This window comes from Artemia franciscana, chromosome 8 (genome assembly GCF_032884065.1).
Source record: "Artemia franciscana chromosome 8, ASM3288406v1, whole genome shotgun sequence".
Classification (NCBI taxonomy): domain Eukaryota; kingdom Metazoa; phylum Arthropoda; class Branchiopoda; order Anostraca; family Artemiidae; genus Artemia; species Artemia franciscana.
This window is the reverse complement of record NC_088870.1, coordinates 51,973,931-51,991,913: the sequence shown is the minus strand read 5'-3', so window position 1 is coordinate 51,991,913 and position 17,983 is coordinate 51,973,931. Positions and strand designations below refer to the sequence as shown.

The following is a 17,983-nucleotide window of genomic DNA, read 5'->3' as shown; positions in this document are numbered from 1 at the left end:
TCAGTATTAAAATTTTCTGCTCTCCTGCAGTTTTCATTGATCATTAAAATACGATATTGTAACAATCACTCCATTGCCGAGATTTTATCCATCTACCAAATTAAATTTTGAGACTCGGTGTGCACCGTTTTGGTGTAGAGGGTTGTATAAAAAAGTAAGTTTAAAATTGACTGAAGATCGTTGAAAAGTAGAAAATTCTATTCTTTTTTTCAGATTTTTTCGTATCTTTTTTCACTGTCTAATAAAAGGACTTATCCCCATTTGAAGCTTTATTTATTTTATTAGCCATTTTAGAACAGAGCCAGAGTTAGGTTTTTTCTCAGGAGGGGAAGGGGGCAAATTTAGACTTTGCAGCCCCCTGCCGCACCATCAATATTGCAAATATTACAGTGTTTGCCCAAATATATTACTATTTAAGCTTGTTTACCCCCCCCCCCCGGGGTGCTTGCCCCCTATCGCCCCCCTAGATTTGGAACTTCTTTAGAATCTTCTTTAACAAAATGATGAAATAATATAGCAATTCTGCCTAGACGAATGGATAGATTTGAGACTAATGAATCCAGTGAAATAATAAAAGTATCTTCTCCTTTTGGTGAAATTTATAGCAGCAGGCTATAACGCGACATTGTCGCGACATTGCGATGTCACGACATTGCTTGTTTCAGAGAGGAGCATATACCTTAAGCATTCAGAATAAGATTTTTTTCGAACAAGTTTACAAATAAAGACGTTCAAAAAGACACAACTTCATCAGAATACGTCGTTCTATATCTAAAGTCATGCTGGTTATGGTGGGAAAGGTAAAGTCAAACTGGAACGGTAGGTAAGGCAAGAATGACATTTGTCAATAGAAATCAAAATTCTAAAAAAAAGAAAGTTTTTGATAACAACTCATCCTTAATGAGTCCGTCTTTTATACTGATTCTAAATACGCTGAATCCCGCGCGAAACGGTGGGAAAGAAAAACGCCGAAAAAAATTCCCAGAAATGCAGTTCTTAGCGTTCCCGCTAAACGGAGTACGCCAATTTAAGTTAGGTCTTACTGTCAACTGGTGAAACAATATATATATATATATATATATATATATATATATATATATATATATATATATATATATATATATATATATATATATATATATATATATATATATATATATATATATATATATATATATATATATATATATATATATATATATATATATATATATGACAGGCCTTGATAGTAACCTTGCAAAATAAACACAGAGAAAGAAAGAGCTTAACTGTAAAAAATGTTGTAACTCACAAACTCTCTGTCTTTTTAATTGTTTAAGATTTCATACAAAAATCAGGTTTCGAATTCTATTTACCGGCTCAAAAAGTGGTAAAAAATACTCTGGCTGAAAACATAAGGGGTAAAAACGCGTGGCTTCTTGGTTTCCATTCAAGACATACTTGCTTTACTTACTTAATCCTCATGCTGGTGTGACGTTGAGAGCGTTGTCAGCCTTCTCCACGTGGGGTGGTCTGCAGCAAGAACCTCTGTATCACACAGCAAAATTCCAGCTTGGTCTAGGATATTCCAAGACTATGACTCCACCGGAACTTGGGTCTTCCTCTTGGACACTTCCAGCCACTACTAGTTGGTTTAAAGTCGTAAAGAATCTGAGCCGGAGTGTCAATAGGCAATCGCAAAAAATGTCCAAACCAACGAAGTGTCCGCTCGCCAACCATGTGTGACAATCAGATTCTCTCAATTGTCCGAAGCCACTTAAATGAATAGTGTTGACACGGCGCTGGACAGCTACATTTGTAGGCCAAGTTTCAGCCCTGTATAGCAGGATCGAATAGACTGACCCCCCCAAGGATCTTCATTTTGGTGGCTCGTTTGATCATTGCTTCTTCCAAATATGGTTCAGTCTGGCGAAGGTGGCAGAGGTCTTGGCTGCACGAGCAGCAGCTTCATGGTCGATGAGAACCAAAACAAGTGAAGTGGTCAACCACTTCGATTAGATTTACGGAGACCAAGTAATTAGAATTATCGGCGTCTGACTTTGGCTGCACTACCATAACTTTCCTCTTTCTCCAGTTAATGGATAGTCATGTCTTGGCAGCTTCACCCACAGGCGTGTTTAGAGCCATGAACAGCTGTGACTTGGAGTTGATGACTAGTGCTAAAATTTTTTAAGTGTATTCTAGATACACACTTAAGGAATAACATGATTTGCTAGAAAAAATGTGACAATATACGTCACAAAAAAAATAGAATTAATGTACACTTTTTGACATGGAAGTAAATGGTAGCAATATTTCTTTTTCTCTTTGACATTAATACATGGCTTCTGCTTTGCACCCTTTCTCTTTTCCCCCCTAGCCCCTAATTTCAAGGCTACTGCCCAATATTTCTATGGTAAAAATATGCCTTGCTTTACTTCAGTGAGGTATTTTCGCTTTCCAATCACACTCTTCCTTGTTTCCGGGGAGATAAATACCCTCTCTTTTTACAAATCGTTTAACTAATACAGAGCAACAATAAGAGACCCCAAAAAATGACAGAAAACTAAAATCCGACACCTACTTTTATGGAAATCTTAGAAAAACCATTTAACTTTTCCTGTTTTGTGCCGCAGATAGAAATATTCAGATTTAAAATCTGGAAAATTTATTAATTGCGCATTTGAGGTTATCAGCCGACGCTGAGGCTCACAAATTGATAAGAGTGTCGAATGGGTATCGAATACGCTTTCACATTAGCACATTAAATTCCTGCTCAATGAGTTCTCCCTTAACTGTTATACAATGTAGTCACAAATCAAATGTAAGTCTTTCAATATACGTGTCTGAATGTTGTTGCTCGGGCTTATAGGGAAGAGATACTTTAAATAAGCAACCGGTCTGTTTTGAAGGGAAATTACCACTTAAGGCTTGATATTCTTCAGCAGGGAAATAATTCTGAATAATTAGAAAAAATGAGGTATATTTAACTTACAAATGGGTTATCGGATCTCAATGAAATTTGATATTTAGAAGGATATCGTGTCTCAAAGCTCTTATTTTAAGTCCCGATCGGATCTGGTGACATTGGGGGGAGTTTGGGGGGGCCTAAAATCATGGAAAACGCTTAGAGTGGGAGATCGGGATGAAACTTGTGGAAGATCGGGAAAAAAAAGCAAGAGTCTTAGATACATTATTGACATAATTGGAACAGATCCACTCTATTTGGGGGAACTGGGAGGGGGGAGGTTTAATTCTGAAAAATTAGAAAAAAATGACTTATTTTTAACTTACGAAAGAGTGCTCGGATCTTCATGAAACCTCAAATTTAGCAGGACCTCGTAACCAAAGAATCCAAATTTGAGATGAGGGGAGAATCCCCCCCCCAGGGACAACTTCCACTCGGTTTCCCATACTTGAAGTCTTCCTTCAATACGGCTGCCAAAAGTGGGTCCATAACTTCAACCTTTGGTATCTAGCGGTTTTAGGAGAGACAACAGTGATGGTAGTTGAGGGATTTTTTAGTTCTTCAATTTAAAATTTTCTGTACTGGAGACCAGGAGGGGCATTCTTCCAAAGGCTTAACATTCTGCTTCGTCACACCTACTTAAATCCCCTCTGTCAAAAATGGAGTCAAATATTCCCCTTAAAAGTTGGTGTCTATCATTGGTTGAAAAACCAACAGTAGTAACATTATTTTTTCACTATGAATAAACATGACCGTACTCAGTTACGTAGGCGCATATATATATATATATATATATATATATATATATATATATATATATATATATATATATATATATATATATATATATATATATATATATATATATATATATATATATATATATATATATATATATATAAATTAATTTCAATTTCAATTCATTTTCCCTAAGTTTACAAACGTAGCTTGGTTATGTCTACCTTAACCTCCCCCTCTCCCCTTTATGGATTCAAGTGAGGTACCCTGGCACAGCACCAGCAACAGCAGCGAGAACAAGATTCCTGTAGTGGTGAGAACTCCCTTTTTAAAGCCTGATGGGTTCTTTTGTGTGAAATATTAAGTCAGTCAAATAATGGAAAGTTTCTTATCTTATCAGTCACCATACAATGTTAATCTATAGTTTTTGCTTTCCACATAATTAGCTCCAAAAGGGTTTAAAGTAAGTTACTGCTAAGTCTCAAAAGAAGCAAGAACATACATTCTATGATCTTTCCAGTCTCCAAGTTCAAGCTCGATAAGACCAGAATGGTGAAGGGTATGCATCTTGGGAACCATCATAAAAAAGGTATGAAGATGCCCATTTAAGTAAGCCATTCCATCATTCATTAGTTCTCTCATTCCTATAAGAATACCAAAGGATAAGAAATTTATATATATATATATATATATATATATATATATATATATATATATATATATATATATATATATATATATATATATATATATATATATATATATACATGTATATGTAAACATACATACATGTATACGATAATCAAGATGATATATTTTATATAATTATAATTAAAAATCAATAATTTATAATTAATATTTTATAAAACTTATTTGATATTTATTAAGATAATTTATTGTTACACGCAATACAAACACTTGGAAAAGCAACGTGAAAACAAAACGAAAAGAAACAAGACAAACTAGATTATTATATACATAAACTAGCACCATGAGCGACTGAGGGGGTTATACCCTATACATGTTTATATCGATTATTTGACGGACTTCGTCCTGAGGAACCAGGAAAAACTAAAGGACATTGTAGAATAAAATACGAGGGTAAACTCTCTAGGCTTGAATTACGCAGATGACCCCAATACATTATATAAAAATGTTAGCAAAATAATTTTTTTTCGGAGGTTTTTGGAGCAAAAACAGGTCTGAAACTCAATGATAAAATGGTTGGAGTAAACGAGGTTGGATCATTTGTGTCCATTTGACCTCTGACAACACCTATCCTACAATTTGAATATAAACCTCTTGTGGTCATTCAGGGATTGCTTTGGAGACTTGTCTAAAATAACTAACTATTAATCATATAACCAACTAGTAAAATAGTTATGTATGTGAATGAACTGTCATAAATTTTAAGATAAAAGATGTATATTTCCCCAAATGAGGTTTATTTCCGCCAAAGCTGGCACTAAGGCATTATCTTGGGAGAGTTGGCATGAAATATTTGTCAGGCGATTTACAAGAAAGCTAAGTCACTTTCAGCACCAAAGTCAAGAAAGAATTTACCTTCTTTAATCTGCTCAATCAGCAAACGAGGGTGAAGGGGTGACTTTTGGCAACTTGAATATTGATCAAATGGATAAGACAAGATGTAAAAATAAAATGATCAAAGGACAATTTTTTTTTAGTTGAAAAGAGTTTGGAAGAACAGGAAGACAATTCTGCGAGCTAAAACTGAAAGCCATGGCAACAGCAGCGGGTGATCGAGTAAGGATGGTCGAATATGGCTATGAATAGCTGGCACTTCGAAAGGTTGAGGAATATGTGCTAAATATTTTCCTAACGAATTGTCTGAGGATAATTTTAGGTACTCTTTCAACTCAACGTAAATTAAACATTAAGCTAAATATGAAGAATGGTTCGGTCGCCCTTTATTGTGTGATAACAAAAGAAAGCTTAATGTGGATAGGTGTCGTTTTTCCGATGGGTGATAGATGATTGATAGATGTAGGTAAAAAAACAGGCCTTAATTAATATTAAAACTTTTTATACTGAACAAAACAAATACTTCCGGTTTTATTTTTAGTTTCAATTGGTTTTAATTTCAATGCTTTAGTGTTTCTACTGATTACGATCGCTGTATATGTGGTCAAAATATCCAGATTTTTGTACCTGTTTTCATTGTCTAATAAATGGACTTATCCCCATTTGAACGATTATTTGTTATAAAAAAAACAGCGGAAAAAGCCTAAGGTTAAGAAGGAAGGGAAATAAGAAATTAATAAGGAAAGGCTGAAGAAGCATTATTCTTGGAGGAAAAGCAAGAAAAATCTACAACTTTCTTTCTACGATTTGTGAAGTCCCTTTAATTTTACATAATTTCCTGGCTTTGACAAACTTTGCCCCTCCCCAAAATAAATTCCTCAAACATACTAGTATGGTACCAAAATATAGGATCTGCAAAATAGAAAAAAAAACAAGACACTTCGACTTTATGGGTACTGGGCGGAGACAGTATTTTTCTTAGAAATGTCAAAAAACGAAAGAAAACAAATAATTTGATAGAGGTTTTGCATGCTGTATAAATATTTCGCCTCAGGGGGGAAGATTCCGGCCACATTTACCCTATTATACATTCAAGTACGACACCCAACAAATGTATAATGTAAATAGATAAAAGAGCCCGCTTGGCGGGCTCTCTGTCTACCAAAAGTTCCCTCCGTAGGTATTTTGATAGCCATTGCTTTAGTCCGGCTAAACCACAAGCAGACTAGGCCTTCGGCCTTCGCAAAATAGCATCTTTGCTTTCAATTAAAACAAAATTGTTGGAATTCTTTTTAGTTCCAAACTTTGCATTTTCCATCTTAATCGCAGTTTTACCTGAAAATGTACCAGAATTATGGAACTAACACTCAAATGTTTTTTTAATTTTAGAATTTCCTTTGATATTTCTGTTTGTGGCATATTAAATGTTATTTAAAACTCTGTTAGACTTACATCATAACATTACCTCAGTCCATTGCAAATTGCCCTTAAGTTGTGCCGGAAGAAGATGCAAGTAAGATAATAACTTCTTTCGAGTGCCATCTACATTTCAAAAAATAGGTATCGCTGACCTTGGAGAAAATAGTAGTAATCAAGATTTCATAATCTTGCTAACATATTGATACATTCATTAACATTGAAGTTTTTGTTTGAATTAATGATATTTATCGCTATAAATGGATTTTATTTAAATAAATAGTGCCAGGTAAGATCAATGACTTTCATTAAAATACATCGCCTTCATAAAATAGAGCGATAAAAGGTCTTTATAAAAAATGAATGGCTTTTGTCAAAATGAATTGCTTTTACTGATATAATTGGCTTTTACTAAAAAGAATGGCTTTTTAATCAAATAATTGCTTTTACTGAAATAAATCGCCTTATCAAAATAAACAACTTTTACTAAACTTAAATGGTTTTTATTCAAATAAATGGCTTTTAATAAAGTCAGAATAATTAATTGATAGAAACATATTTGAGACTCTACAATGTAGTACTATCAATATAGATTGTCAAAAACAATGTGAAAATGTCCATAAAAATAACATTGCCGAGAAGCAAAACTTTTGCATTAAAAACCAATCAAAAGTAGAAATTTTTCGATTCAACAGGAAAGAAGCCTCTCAGCATGGAGATGGAGGGGGTAATGTTCGTTAAAGCATAAGGTAAGAGGGACATTGCATTTACATGAAAGGAGCTCATATAACGAATATTGAGGATTCAAGGCTACCCATGGAAGCCCCCTACCCCTTACACACACACACACACTGGAAGCTTACCTTGTCGCTGCATAACATTCTTCATAAATATAGAAACCCAAGTTATCTTTTATATCCCTTTTAATGCTGAAAAAACAAAACAAAAAAAGCGTGAAATATGAGACTAAATTCAAGACAAGTGTGTTAGAAGTGTACCATAAAAATAACACTGCCCAGAAGCAAAAGTTTTTCACTAAAAACCATTCAAAATTAGAATTTTTTCGATTCAACGGGAAAGAAGCCTCTCAGCATGGAGATGGAGGGGGACATTCTCGTCAAAGCATAAGGTAACAGGGACATTGCACTTACATAAAAGCAGCTTCCAAGGCTGCCCATGGAAGCCCCCTACCCTTTACACACACACAAACATTGGAGGCTTGCCTTGTCGTTGCACGCTATTCTTCATAAATATAGAAACCCAAGTCATCTTTTTTATCCCTTTTAAAACTGAAAAACAAGAGCTAAGAGCTCATATGGCACTTGTGACGAGGTCGGAAGAGCCAAGAGCTCCTATGGCATGAGCTCTGGCAAAATTTTAAGAATCAGTAGATTGCTTTAAAAGGAAATTCAGAGGCTTAATGCCGGTCGGGTTTAAAAATAAGGACTCTGAGTCACGGGGTCCTTCTAAATGTCAAAATCCATTAAGATCCGATCACCCACTCGTAAGTTAAAAATACCTCAATTTTTCTAATTTTTCCTCTCCCTTCAGCCCCCCAGGTGGTCGAATCAGGGAAAACTGTATTATAAAGTCAATTTGTGCAGCTCCCTGACACACCTACCAATTTTCATCGTCCTAGCACGTCCAGAAGCACCAAACTCGCCAAAGCACTGAATCCCACTCCTTAACTCACGCAAAGAGAGCGAATCCAGTCCGGTTACGTCAATCACGAATCTACGACATTTATAAGCATTTTTCAAGATTTCGGGTTTTCCCCTCCAACTCCCTCCAATCTCAACAGATCTGGTCGGGATTTGAAATAAGAGCTCTGAGATATGAGTTCCTTCTAAATATCAAATTTCATTAAGATCCAGTCACCCGTTCTTAAGTTAAAATTACCTTAATTTTTCTAAATTTACAACCCGCAGCTCCTCCAAAGAGAACGGATCCGTTCCAATTATGTCAATTACGTATTAATAACTTTGCTTATTCTTCCCATAGAGTTTCATCCCGATCTCTCCACTCTAAGCGTTTTCCAAGATTTCTGTTTCCCCCCTCCAACCCCCTATGTCCCTGGATCCAATTTTAATTGAACATGGAGCATCTGAGACATAAGATCTTTCTATATATCATGTTTCACTAAGATCCGATCACCCACTCGTACGATAAAGATACCTCAATTTTCACATTTTCTGAGATTTTCAGTTTTCCCCTCAAACTCTCCCCAATGTCACCGGACCTGGTCGGGATTTAAAATGAGAGCTTTAAAGCACAATATCCTTCTAAATATCAAATTTCATTAATATGTGATCACCAGTTGGTAAGCTACAAATACCTCATTTTTTCTAATTTTTCCGAATTACCCCCCCCCCCCCCGCTCCAACTCAGCCAAAGAGAACGGATATGGCCCGGTTATGCCAGTCACTTATCTTGGACTTGTGCTTATTCTTCCCACCAAGTTTTTCCTGATCTCTCTGCTTTAAGCATTTTCCAAGATTTCCGCCCCCCCCCCCGTGACACTGGATCCGGCCGAGATTTAAAATAAGAGATCTGAGTTACGAGATCATTCTAAACATGAAATTTCATAAAGATCCGAAAATTTCTTCGTAAGTTAAAAATACCTCATTTTTTTAATGTTTTAGAATTAACCCTCCCCCCAACTCCCCCAAAGAGAGCGGATCCGTTCCAGTTATGTCAGTCACGCATCTAGGACTTGTGCTTATTTTCTCCACAAAGTGTCATCCCGATCCCTCCACTCTAAGCGTTTTCCAAAATTTTAGGTCCCCCCCCCCAACTCCACCCAATGTCACCGGATCCAGTCTGGATTCAAAATAAGAGCTCTGAGACACGATGTCGAAATATGGTAGAAGCGCCCTAGCAGTGCCCATGTTTAAACTTTTGTCACGTGTTTGGGATGATGAAAAAGTCCCGAGTGAATGGTCAAAGGCAGTAATTGTAAAACTCTTCAAAAAAGGACAAAAGACTAAATGTGATAATTGGAGAGGCATCGCTTTACAATCAGTTGGCAGCAAGGTTTTGTGCCAAATTATTCTCAGTAGAATTCAAAGTAAAGTGGAGAAAGTTCTGAGAGATGAACAACATGGATTCCGCCAAAACAGATCGTGTTGTGACCTAATATTTAGCCTGAGAATCCTGCTCGAAGAATCTAACGAATGGCAGGTTCAACTACTCACAGTATTTATTGACTTTCTCAAGGCCTTCGACTCGATACACCGCGAGACCATGTGGAAAATTTTAATACATTACGGGATCCCGAGTAAAATTGTAAATATAATTAAAGCGCTATACCTCGATATTATGTGTGCAGTAACAACCGAGGGTGGCCTAACGGACTGGTTTACCGTTCAGTCGGGTGTAAGGCAGGACTGCATTCTATCGCCACTATTATTTGCCATAGTCATAGATTTTGTGCTTCGTGGATGTAGCTTCAGAGGGGGTCTACAATTAAACCCACTAAGAACCCTTCATGATGGTGTTTTTGCGGACGATATTGCACTCTTCGCTCACGAATCAGAAGATATACAACATAATATAAATGAACTTGAGCGTGTGGCAAATGCTGTTGGACTCTCCATAAACGCTAACAAGACTAAACCAATGTCAAATACAGTCATTCCTGACTTAGCTGAGGGACTTTTGGTCAACAATGAGGAAATTGAAGTAGTGAGAGAGTTCAAATATCTAGGCAGCATTCTTACGCAAGATGCCAATCCTGAAAGAGAAATTTTGTGCCGAATAGCATTGGCTGGCTCTGCCTTCAATTGTCTCAGAAATGTTTGGAGAAATGGCAAATATTCCCAGAAGCTAAAACTCAGAATTTATAATAGCAATGTCCTCTCCGTCCTTACATATGGTAGTGAAACCTGGAGTATCACTGCGCAACTAGGAAAACGACTATGGGCATTCGATAATAACTGCCTAAGATATATTTTGAATATACATTGGACTGAGAGAATAAGAAATGATGAGATTTATACCATGACAAATCATACCCCCATCCTTGATGCCATTAGAAAGCGACGATGGATGTATTGAGGGCACATGGTGCGAATGGGTGATGGAAGGCTACCTCATGACATATGGTGTTGAATACCCCCTGGCCTCCGCAAGTCAGGGAGACCCAAAATGACCGTTGGCAGGATGTTAGAGAAGGAGGCGAAGCTGGCAAGGTCTTCGATGGAGGAGCTTTGGTCGAAGGCTCGGGACAGGTCGTTCGTGGCGAACCACTGTTGCTGCCTTATGTGCCCTCAGGCGTGGGAGGACCTAAGTCTAAGTAAGTCTAAGTTGAAAATACCTCATTTTTTCTAATTTTTCAGAATTAACCTCCCTCCCAACTCCCTCAAAGAGAGCGGATTCACTCTGGTTACGTGAATCACGTATCTAGGGCTTGTGATTATTTTTCCCGCCAAGTTTCATCCCGATACCTCGGCTCTAAGCATTTTTCAAGATTTTATGTTTCCCCACCCCAACTCCCTTCAATGTCACCTAATCCGGTCGGGATTTAAAATAAGAGCTCTGAGACACGATTTCCTTCCCAACATCAAATTTCATTAAGATCCGGTCACCCGTTCGTAAGTTAAAAATACCTCCTTTTTTCTAATTTTTCCGATTTAACAGTCCCTCCCCCCCCCAGAAGGTCGAATCGGGGAAAAGACAATTTCTAATTTAATCTGGTTTAGTTCCTGATACGCCTGCCAAATTTCAGCGTCCTAGCTTACCTGGAAGTGCCTAGTAGCAAAACCGGGACAGAGAGACCGACAGAATTTGCGATCGCTATATGTCACTTGGTTAATACCAAGTGCCATAAAAAGAAAAAAAAACAAAGCGTGAAATATGAGACTAAATTTAAGAGGAGGGTTCTAAGAGTAAGCTCCTCTTAATTTCGAAACTAAGTCAAAACAATTTTCCCCTACAACTCTTCCGACATGCCGTGATTTCAAATGTTGGCTCGGTATTTTGGTAAATCCGCGACTTCATGAACCCCACCCCCAAGAGTATCTCCCTTCGTGCCAACGGCTCTCGTGACAAGTAGCTTAACTGGTGCCAAAAATTCAGCCGGTATATGCGTTAGGAAAGCAGTTTTGCCCCCTCGTTCGTCAATATTTTTAATAATGCACTCACTCGTCAATGACTGTACGTATTTATTTGCTTTATTTCATTTTTTTTATTCGTTTTGCTTTTTAAAGTTTTTTTTTAATTTGAACTTGGAGTTTTTGTTGTTGTTTTTTTTTACAGATAGTTGGATATTTAATTATTAGGTTTTTAATTTTTAGGTTTTAATTTTACTCCGTAATATTTCGAATCAACTTATAGATTTGAATGACGACGGCTATGGTTGTGATTTTGATATGTTTAGTGCCTCGATTTTATTATGACAAGAACTGCCGCTGGTCGGCAAGTTTGTCTGAGGCGTTTGATAATGAAATTGCTTACCGTTTTATGCGTTTATAATGCGTTTATCCGTTTTATGCGTTTATAAGTCCAACTAGTTCTGCCTACCAGCCCTGTGAGACACGTATTACATATTAGATATGTCTCTCTTTTATTATTTTCCCTCAGAAATACAAAACGGTTTTGAAACTACAAATTTTTACAAGAATTGGCACAAATGAAAATTTAAAAGGGTCTAAAACCCAACCGATTATTTGATTCTGAAGCATCCTACTTGAAAAGAGTGTAATTTATGGTTGTAATTATCATTAGTAAGCGTCAATCTGAGTAATATTTTATCTTATTTGCGGCCGAAGCCATTCTGTCCCCATTTTTTAGACACCCTTGAGTATATACGTCACCTTAATCCACCATTTCAGTAAAATAATCCGTTTATGTTCTATTTTGTCTTAACTGTTTGTTTAATTAAATACAAGTCAATATCATTTAAACAAAAGATTTCTGTATAGTTGTCTTAAAAAAAGAATATGACATCAAGAGTCATTGCAATGCCATTTGTTTCTTTATTTATTTACTTTTTTGTCTTAATAAAGCTTCCCTTGACCCTTTCTACATGTCCTGAATTTTCAGGCAGATCTACAAGAAAAGAAAAAAAAATTACGCTAAGAATTGGGCCAACCAGAATTTGTGAAATTTTTGTTCCAAAATATGATGTCCTCAGTAAGGCCCGGTGGGTCCACTCTACTTACACTGGATGTTTCGTAATGAATGGAGGAGACCCATTTCTGGCCCAGTTTGGGGTGTCTAGTATCAATACAGCTTTTTCAAAGTATTTTGTACTCTTAGGTTCCTTTTTCCAGTGTGTATGCTCATTAATTTATAAGCCGATCGAAAACAAAGGACATGGGCGTTAGAAATTAATACAACGAATTCCTTCCAACGGTTTTGTCTTCATTAAGGTACCCTTATCCCTGTCTACATGCTCAGTACATTTAGTCAAACGTAAATAGCGACGAAGACCATGCTGCCTTTCCATAACAAGCAAACACAACTTAGAAACAATAGGGTAAATTTCGCTATTGTTTCTAAGTTGGGTTTATTTGTTTAGGCCAACCCTAAACGACAATTTTTGGTCTGGTTACAGTTAATACATATCGACACAAACAAACTTTACAAATGTTTCGACTTCATTGGAACCTACCCGCACCAGTCTTCATCCCTAACAGAGACTAAACAGGGCCTATTTTCCTGCGTTAAGAACTGAGACAGAAAAAATAGTCTCAAATTTATATCTTCATAAATTACATTTGCTTTCCTTAAATAAACAGCAAAAGATTTTTCCTCTGTATGATAATAAATATAAGTTTCGAATTAAATGAAAGAACCCCCTAATCCGGAAAAAAGGGGTAAGAAGTTTCTTTACTAACGAAAGATGAAGCCGACAATAAGCAAATCTCTCATTAAAAATTCTCATAAAGAAAGAAAACGATCAAAAATGAGATTTTTAGAGGTCAAATGAAAATACTGAATCGAGACAGAAAAAAAAGTCTCAAATTTATGTCTTCATAAATTATATTTACTTTCCTTAAATAAACAGCAAAAACTTTTTCCTCTCTATGAAAATAATTATAAGTTTCGAATTAAATGAAAGAACCCCCCTAATCTGGAAAAAAGGGGTAAGAAGTTTCTTTACTACCGAAAGATGAAGCCGACAATAAGCAACGCTCTCATTAAAAATTCTCATAAAGAAAGAAAACGATCAAAAATGAGATTTTTAGAGGTCAAATGAAAATACTGAATCGAGACAGAAAAAAAAGTCTCAAATTTATGTCTTCATAAATTATATTTGCTTTCCTTAAATAAAAAGATGAAGCCGACAATAAGCAACGCTCTCATTAAAAATTCTCATAAAGAAAGAAAACGATCAAAAATGAGATTTTTAGAGGTCAAATGAAAATACTGAACCGAGACAGAAAAAAAAATAGTCTCGAATTTATGTCTTCATAAATTATATTTGCTTTCCTTAAATAAACAACAAAAACTTTTTCCTCTCTATGAAAATAACTATAAGTTTCGAATTAAATGAAAGAACCCCCTAATCTGGAAAAAAGGGGTAAGAAGTTTCTTTACTACCGAAAGATGAAGCCGACAATAAGCAACGCTCTCATTAAAAATTCTCATAAAGAAAGAAAACGATCAAAAATGAGATTTTTAGAGATCAAATGAAAATACTGAATCGAGACAGAAAAAAAAGTCTCAAATTTATGTCTTCACAAATTATATTTGCTTTCCTTAAATAAACAGCAAAAACTTTTTCCTCTCTATGAAAATAATTATAAGTTTCGAATTAAATGAAAGAACCCCCTAATCTGGAAAAAAGGGTAAGAAGTTTCTTTACTACCGAAAGATGAAGCCGACAATAAGCAACGCTCTCATTAAAAATTCTCTTAAAGAAAGAAAACGATCAAAAACGAGATTTTTAGAGGTCAAATGAAAATACTGAATCGAGACAGAAAAAAAAAGTCTCAAATTTATGTCTTCATAAATTATATTTGCTTTCCTTAAATAAACAGCAAAAACTTTTTCCTCTCTATGAAAATAATTATAAGTTTCGAATTAAATGAAAGAACCCCCTGATCTGGAAAAAAGGGGTAAGAAGTTTCTTTACTACCGAAAGATGAAGCCGACAATAAGCAACGCTCTCATTAAAAATTCTCATAAAGACAGAAAACGATCAACAATGAGATTTTTAGATGTCAAATGAAAATACTGAATCGAGATAGAAAAAAAAAATAGTCTCGAATTTATGTCTTCATAAATTATATTTGCTTTCCTTAAATAAACAGCAAAAACTTTTTCCTCTCTATGAAAATAACTATAAGTTTCGAACTAAATGAAAGAACCCCCTAATCTGGAAAAAAGGGGTAAGAAGTTTCTTTACTACCGAAAGATGAAGCCGACAGTAAGCAACGCTCTCATTAAAAATTCTCATAAAGAAAGATAACGATCAAAAATGAGATTTTTAGAGGTCAAATGAAAATACTGAACCGAGACAGAAAAAAAAAGTCTCGAATTTATGTCTTCATAAATCATATTTGCTTTCCTTAAATAAACAGCAAAAACTTTTTCCTCTCTATTAAAATAACTATAAGTTTCGAATTAAATGAAAGAACCCCCTAATCTGGAAAAAGGGGTAAGAAGTTTCTTTACTACCGAAAGATGAAGCCGACAATAAGCAACGCTCTCATTAAAAATTCTCATAAAGAAAGAAAACGATCAAAAATGAGATTTTTATAGGACAAAGGAAAATACTGAACCGAGACAGAAAAAAAGTCTCGAATTTATGTCTTCATAAATTATATTTGCTTTCCTTAAATAAACAGCAAAAACTTTTTCCTCTCTATGAAAATAACTATAAGTTTCGAATTAAATGAAAGAACCCCCTAATCTGGAAAAAAGGGGTAAGAAGTTTCTTTACTACCGAAAGATGAAGCCGACAATAAGCAACGCTCTCATTAAAAATTCTCATAAAGAAAGATAATGATCAAAAATGAGATTTTTAGAGGTCAAATGAAAATACTGAACCGAGACAGAAAAAAGAAGTCTCGAATTTATGTCTTCATAAATTATATTTGCTTTCCTTAAATAAACAGCAAAAACTTTTTCCTCTCTATGAAAATAACTATAAGTTTAGAATTAAATGAAAGAACCCCTAATCTGGAAAAAAAGGGCAAAAGTTGTTATATTATGAAAAGATGAAGCTGACAATAAGCCATTCTCACATTAAAAATTTTACCCTATAGTTCTATCCCCGATAGAACAATTGTCGATCGAATTCTATCCCCGATGAATTAAAGAAGGGTTTATGGAATAGTACAGTAATACAAGAATAGATATAGTCGACTTACGCATATAAATAGCAAAACTAACGGCAATTAGGAATACTGATAACCAGACAATCATGGGATTATAATTTACCTATTATCTTACTTAAACTAGCGAGCATATCATCATACAAAATTATCTTCAAATACCATCCAGTTCATAAACTCTTGCGGGCTTCTGTCCCAAATACTTACTGCATAGCTTTTTTGATGAAGACTTGGTGAAGACTTTGGGCAGTCAGGAATAATTTCAGCTTTGCATCGTTAGTGAATTGAAATTACTTGAAAATTAATTAATTAAGACTTTGAATAATTAATTAATGATTATTTTTAAATAATTGAATAGTTATTATTTTTAAAATATTACTGAATATTTTATTTTATTAAAATATTTTATATTTCATTATTGAAATATAATCACTATTGGATAATGATTATTTTTAAAAATATTTTAATAATTAATAAGACTTGAATAATTAATTAAGACTTTGGTGAAGACTTTGGATAGTCAGGAATAATTTCAGCTTTGCATCGTTAATGAATTAAAATTACTTGCAAATTAATTAATTAAGACTTTGAATAATTAATTAATGATTATTTTTAAATAATTGAATAGTTATTATTTTTAAAATATTACTGATTTTTTTATTAAAATATTTTATATTTCATTATTGAAATATAATCACTATTGAATAATGATTATTTTTTAAAATATTTGAATAATTAATAAGACTTGAATAATTAATTAAGACTTTGGACAGTCAGGAATAATTTCAGCTTTGCATCGTTAATGAATTAAAAATTCATCGCATCGTTAAATGAATTAAATGAATTAATTAATTAGAATTAAAAAGTTATTTTTTCCCCCGACGAAGAACTGTATGTCCTCATTTAACCAAAGTTAACAAAAAACATATTTAAAAACCAGTTACATTTGACCATTCTGATATTCTATGTCGAGTGAAAGACCATGGGAGAGACACAGAAAAATATTGCATCTATTTTCATACATTCTGAATCGATACAACCTAATTTTTTTAAAGGATTTTCATCTTCATTAAGGTTTTCTGGACCTGTCTACATTTAGCTTTAAAGCCGAGCGAAAAACACCAATCTGTATATTTCCAAATCCATCTCCACAAAAAAAGGCCTTTGGTTCCAATTGGGTCAACGACTAGCGGCCGTAAGGTTGACACTGATGAAAGAAAACAAATGTTTTGGCCCGTTTCAGGGCCCTTTAACAAACTCCCCCTCCCACCAACAACGTATAAGTTTCAAGCATAAGTTTCAAGTTACATGTAGTCAATAAGTTTTAAACCATTCAGCTAAAAGTTTTTTGGCCCAGTTTTAGGAAAAACTACTATTTTTATTTTGTCTTGTACATTAAAGTCCTAATATAGAGCAAAGAGCACATAGCTCTTTACTAAGGCAACTCTAAAGCGTTACATCTGACATAAGGGCCAGTCTCACTAACCGACAATGAAGAACCCTTTAGAAAAGTAATAATAACAATAATAATAAAACATTGAGAGATATCATTTCATTAGAAGCAAGATGGTAGAGTCTTTGGTTAGTTTTTTTTTTACTTTTTAACCAAAAAAAATTTATTTTGAACTTTGGTAGTTTTCAAATGAGTATTTTATAACTTCAACCGTTCTAACCTAGGTAGGTCCCAATTTAGAGAAAACTCGGTTTCCGTTCTCAGCCCCTTGATATTTTTCACAAATCGTCTACTGATTGGAATTATAGGCCCCTGAAGGTTTAAAGCCTTGAGCGTAAGTAGGGGAAATTTCAAACCTCAATTTGTAGGTTGAAAAATCAGTTAATGTCGAGGTTTTAGAGAAGGACATTCTCCTTTGACACCAATGAAGTGAGTCTCGGATTGTTAGTTACTTCACATTAAACAATACATCATTATTACGGCAGAAACTACATCAATAATTTATATACAAGGGACAGGGCCATATCCAAGATTTTTTCGGGGAGAGGGGGTACAAAGAATTAAAACACGCATCCAAAAATTTTTTATATTTATTTTTGTTGC

The 17,983-nt window shown here is 34.7% G+C and overlaps 1 protein-coding gene across 1 annotated transcript in view; it reads right to left on the bottom strand.

The window, feature by feature from the left end:
* The window catches only part of LOC136030548 (transmembrane protein 62-like), a 100,889-nt gene that overhangs the window by 62,513 nt on the left and 20,393 nt on the right, over positions 1-17,983 (bottom strand). The window contains exon 6 of the mRNA XM_065709599.1: positions 4,188-4,329. Within this exon, the coding sequence (XP_065565671.1) occupies positions 4,188-4,329 (142 nt within the window). The remainder of the gene's footprint in view (positions 1-4,187; positions 4,330-17,983) is intronic.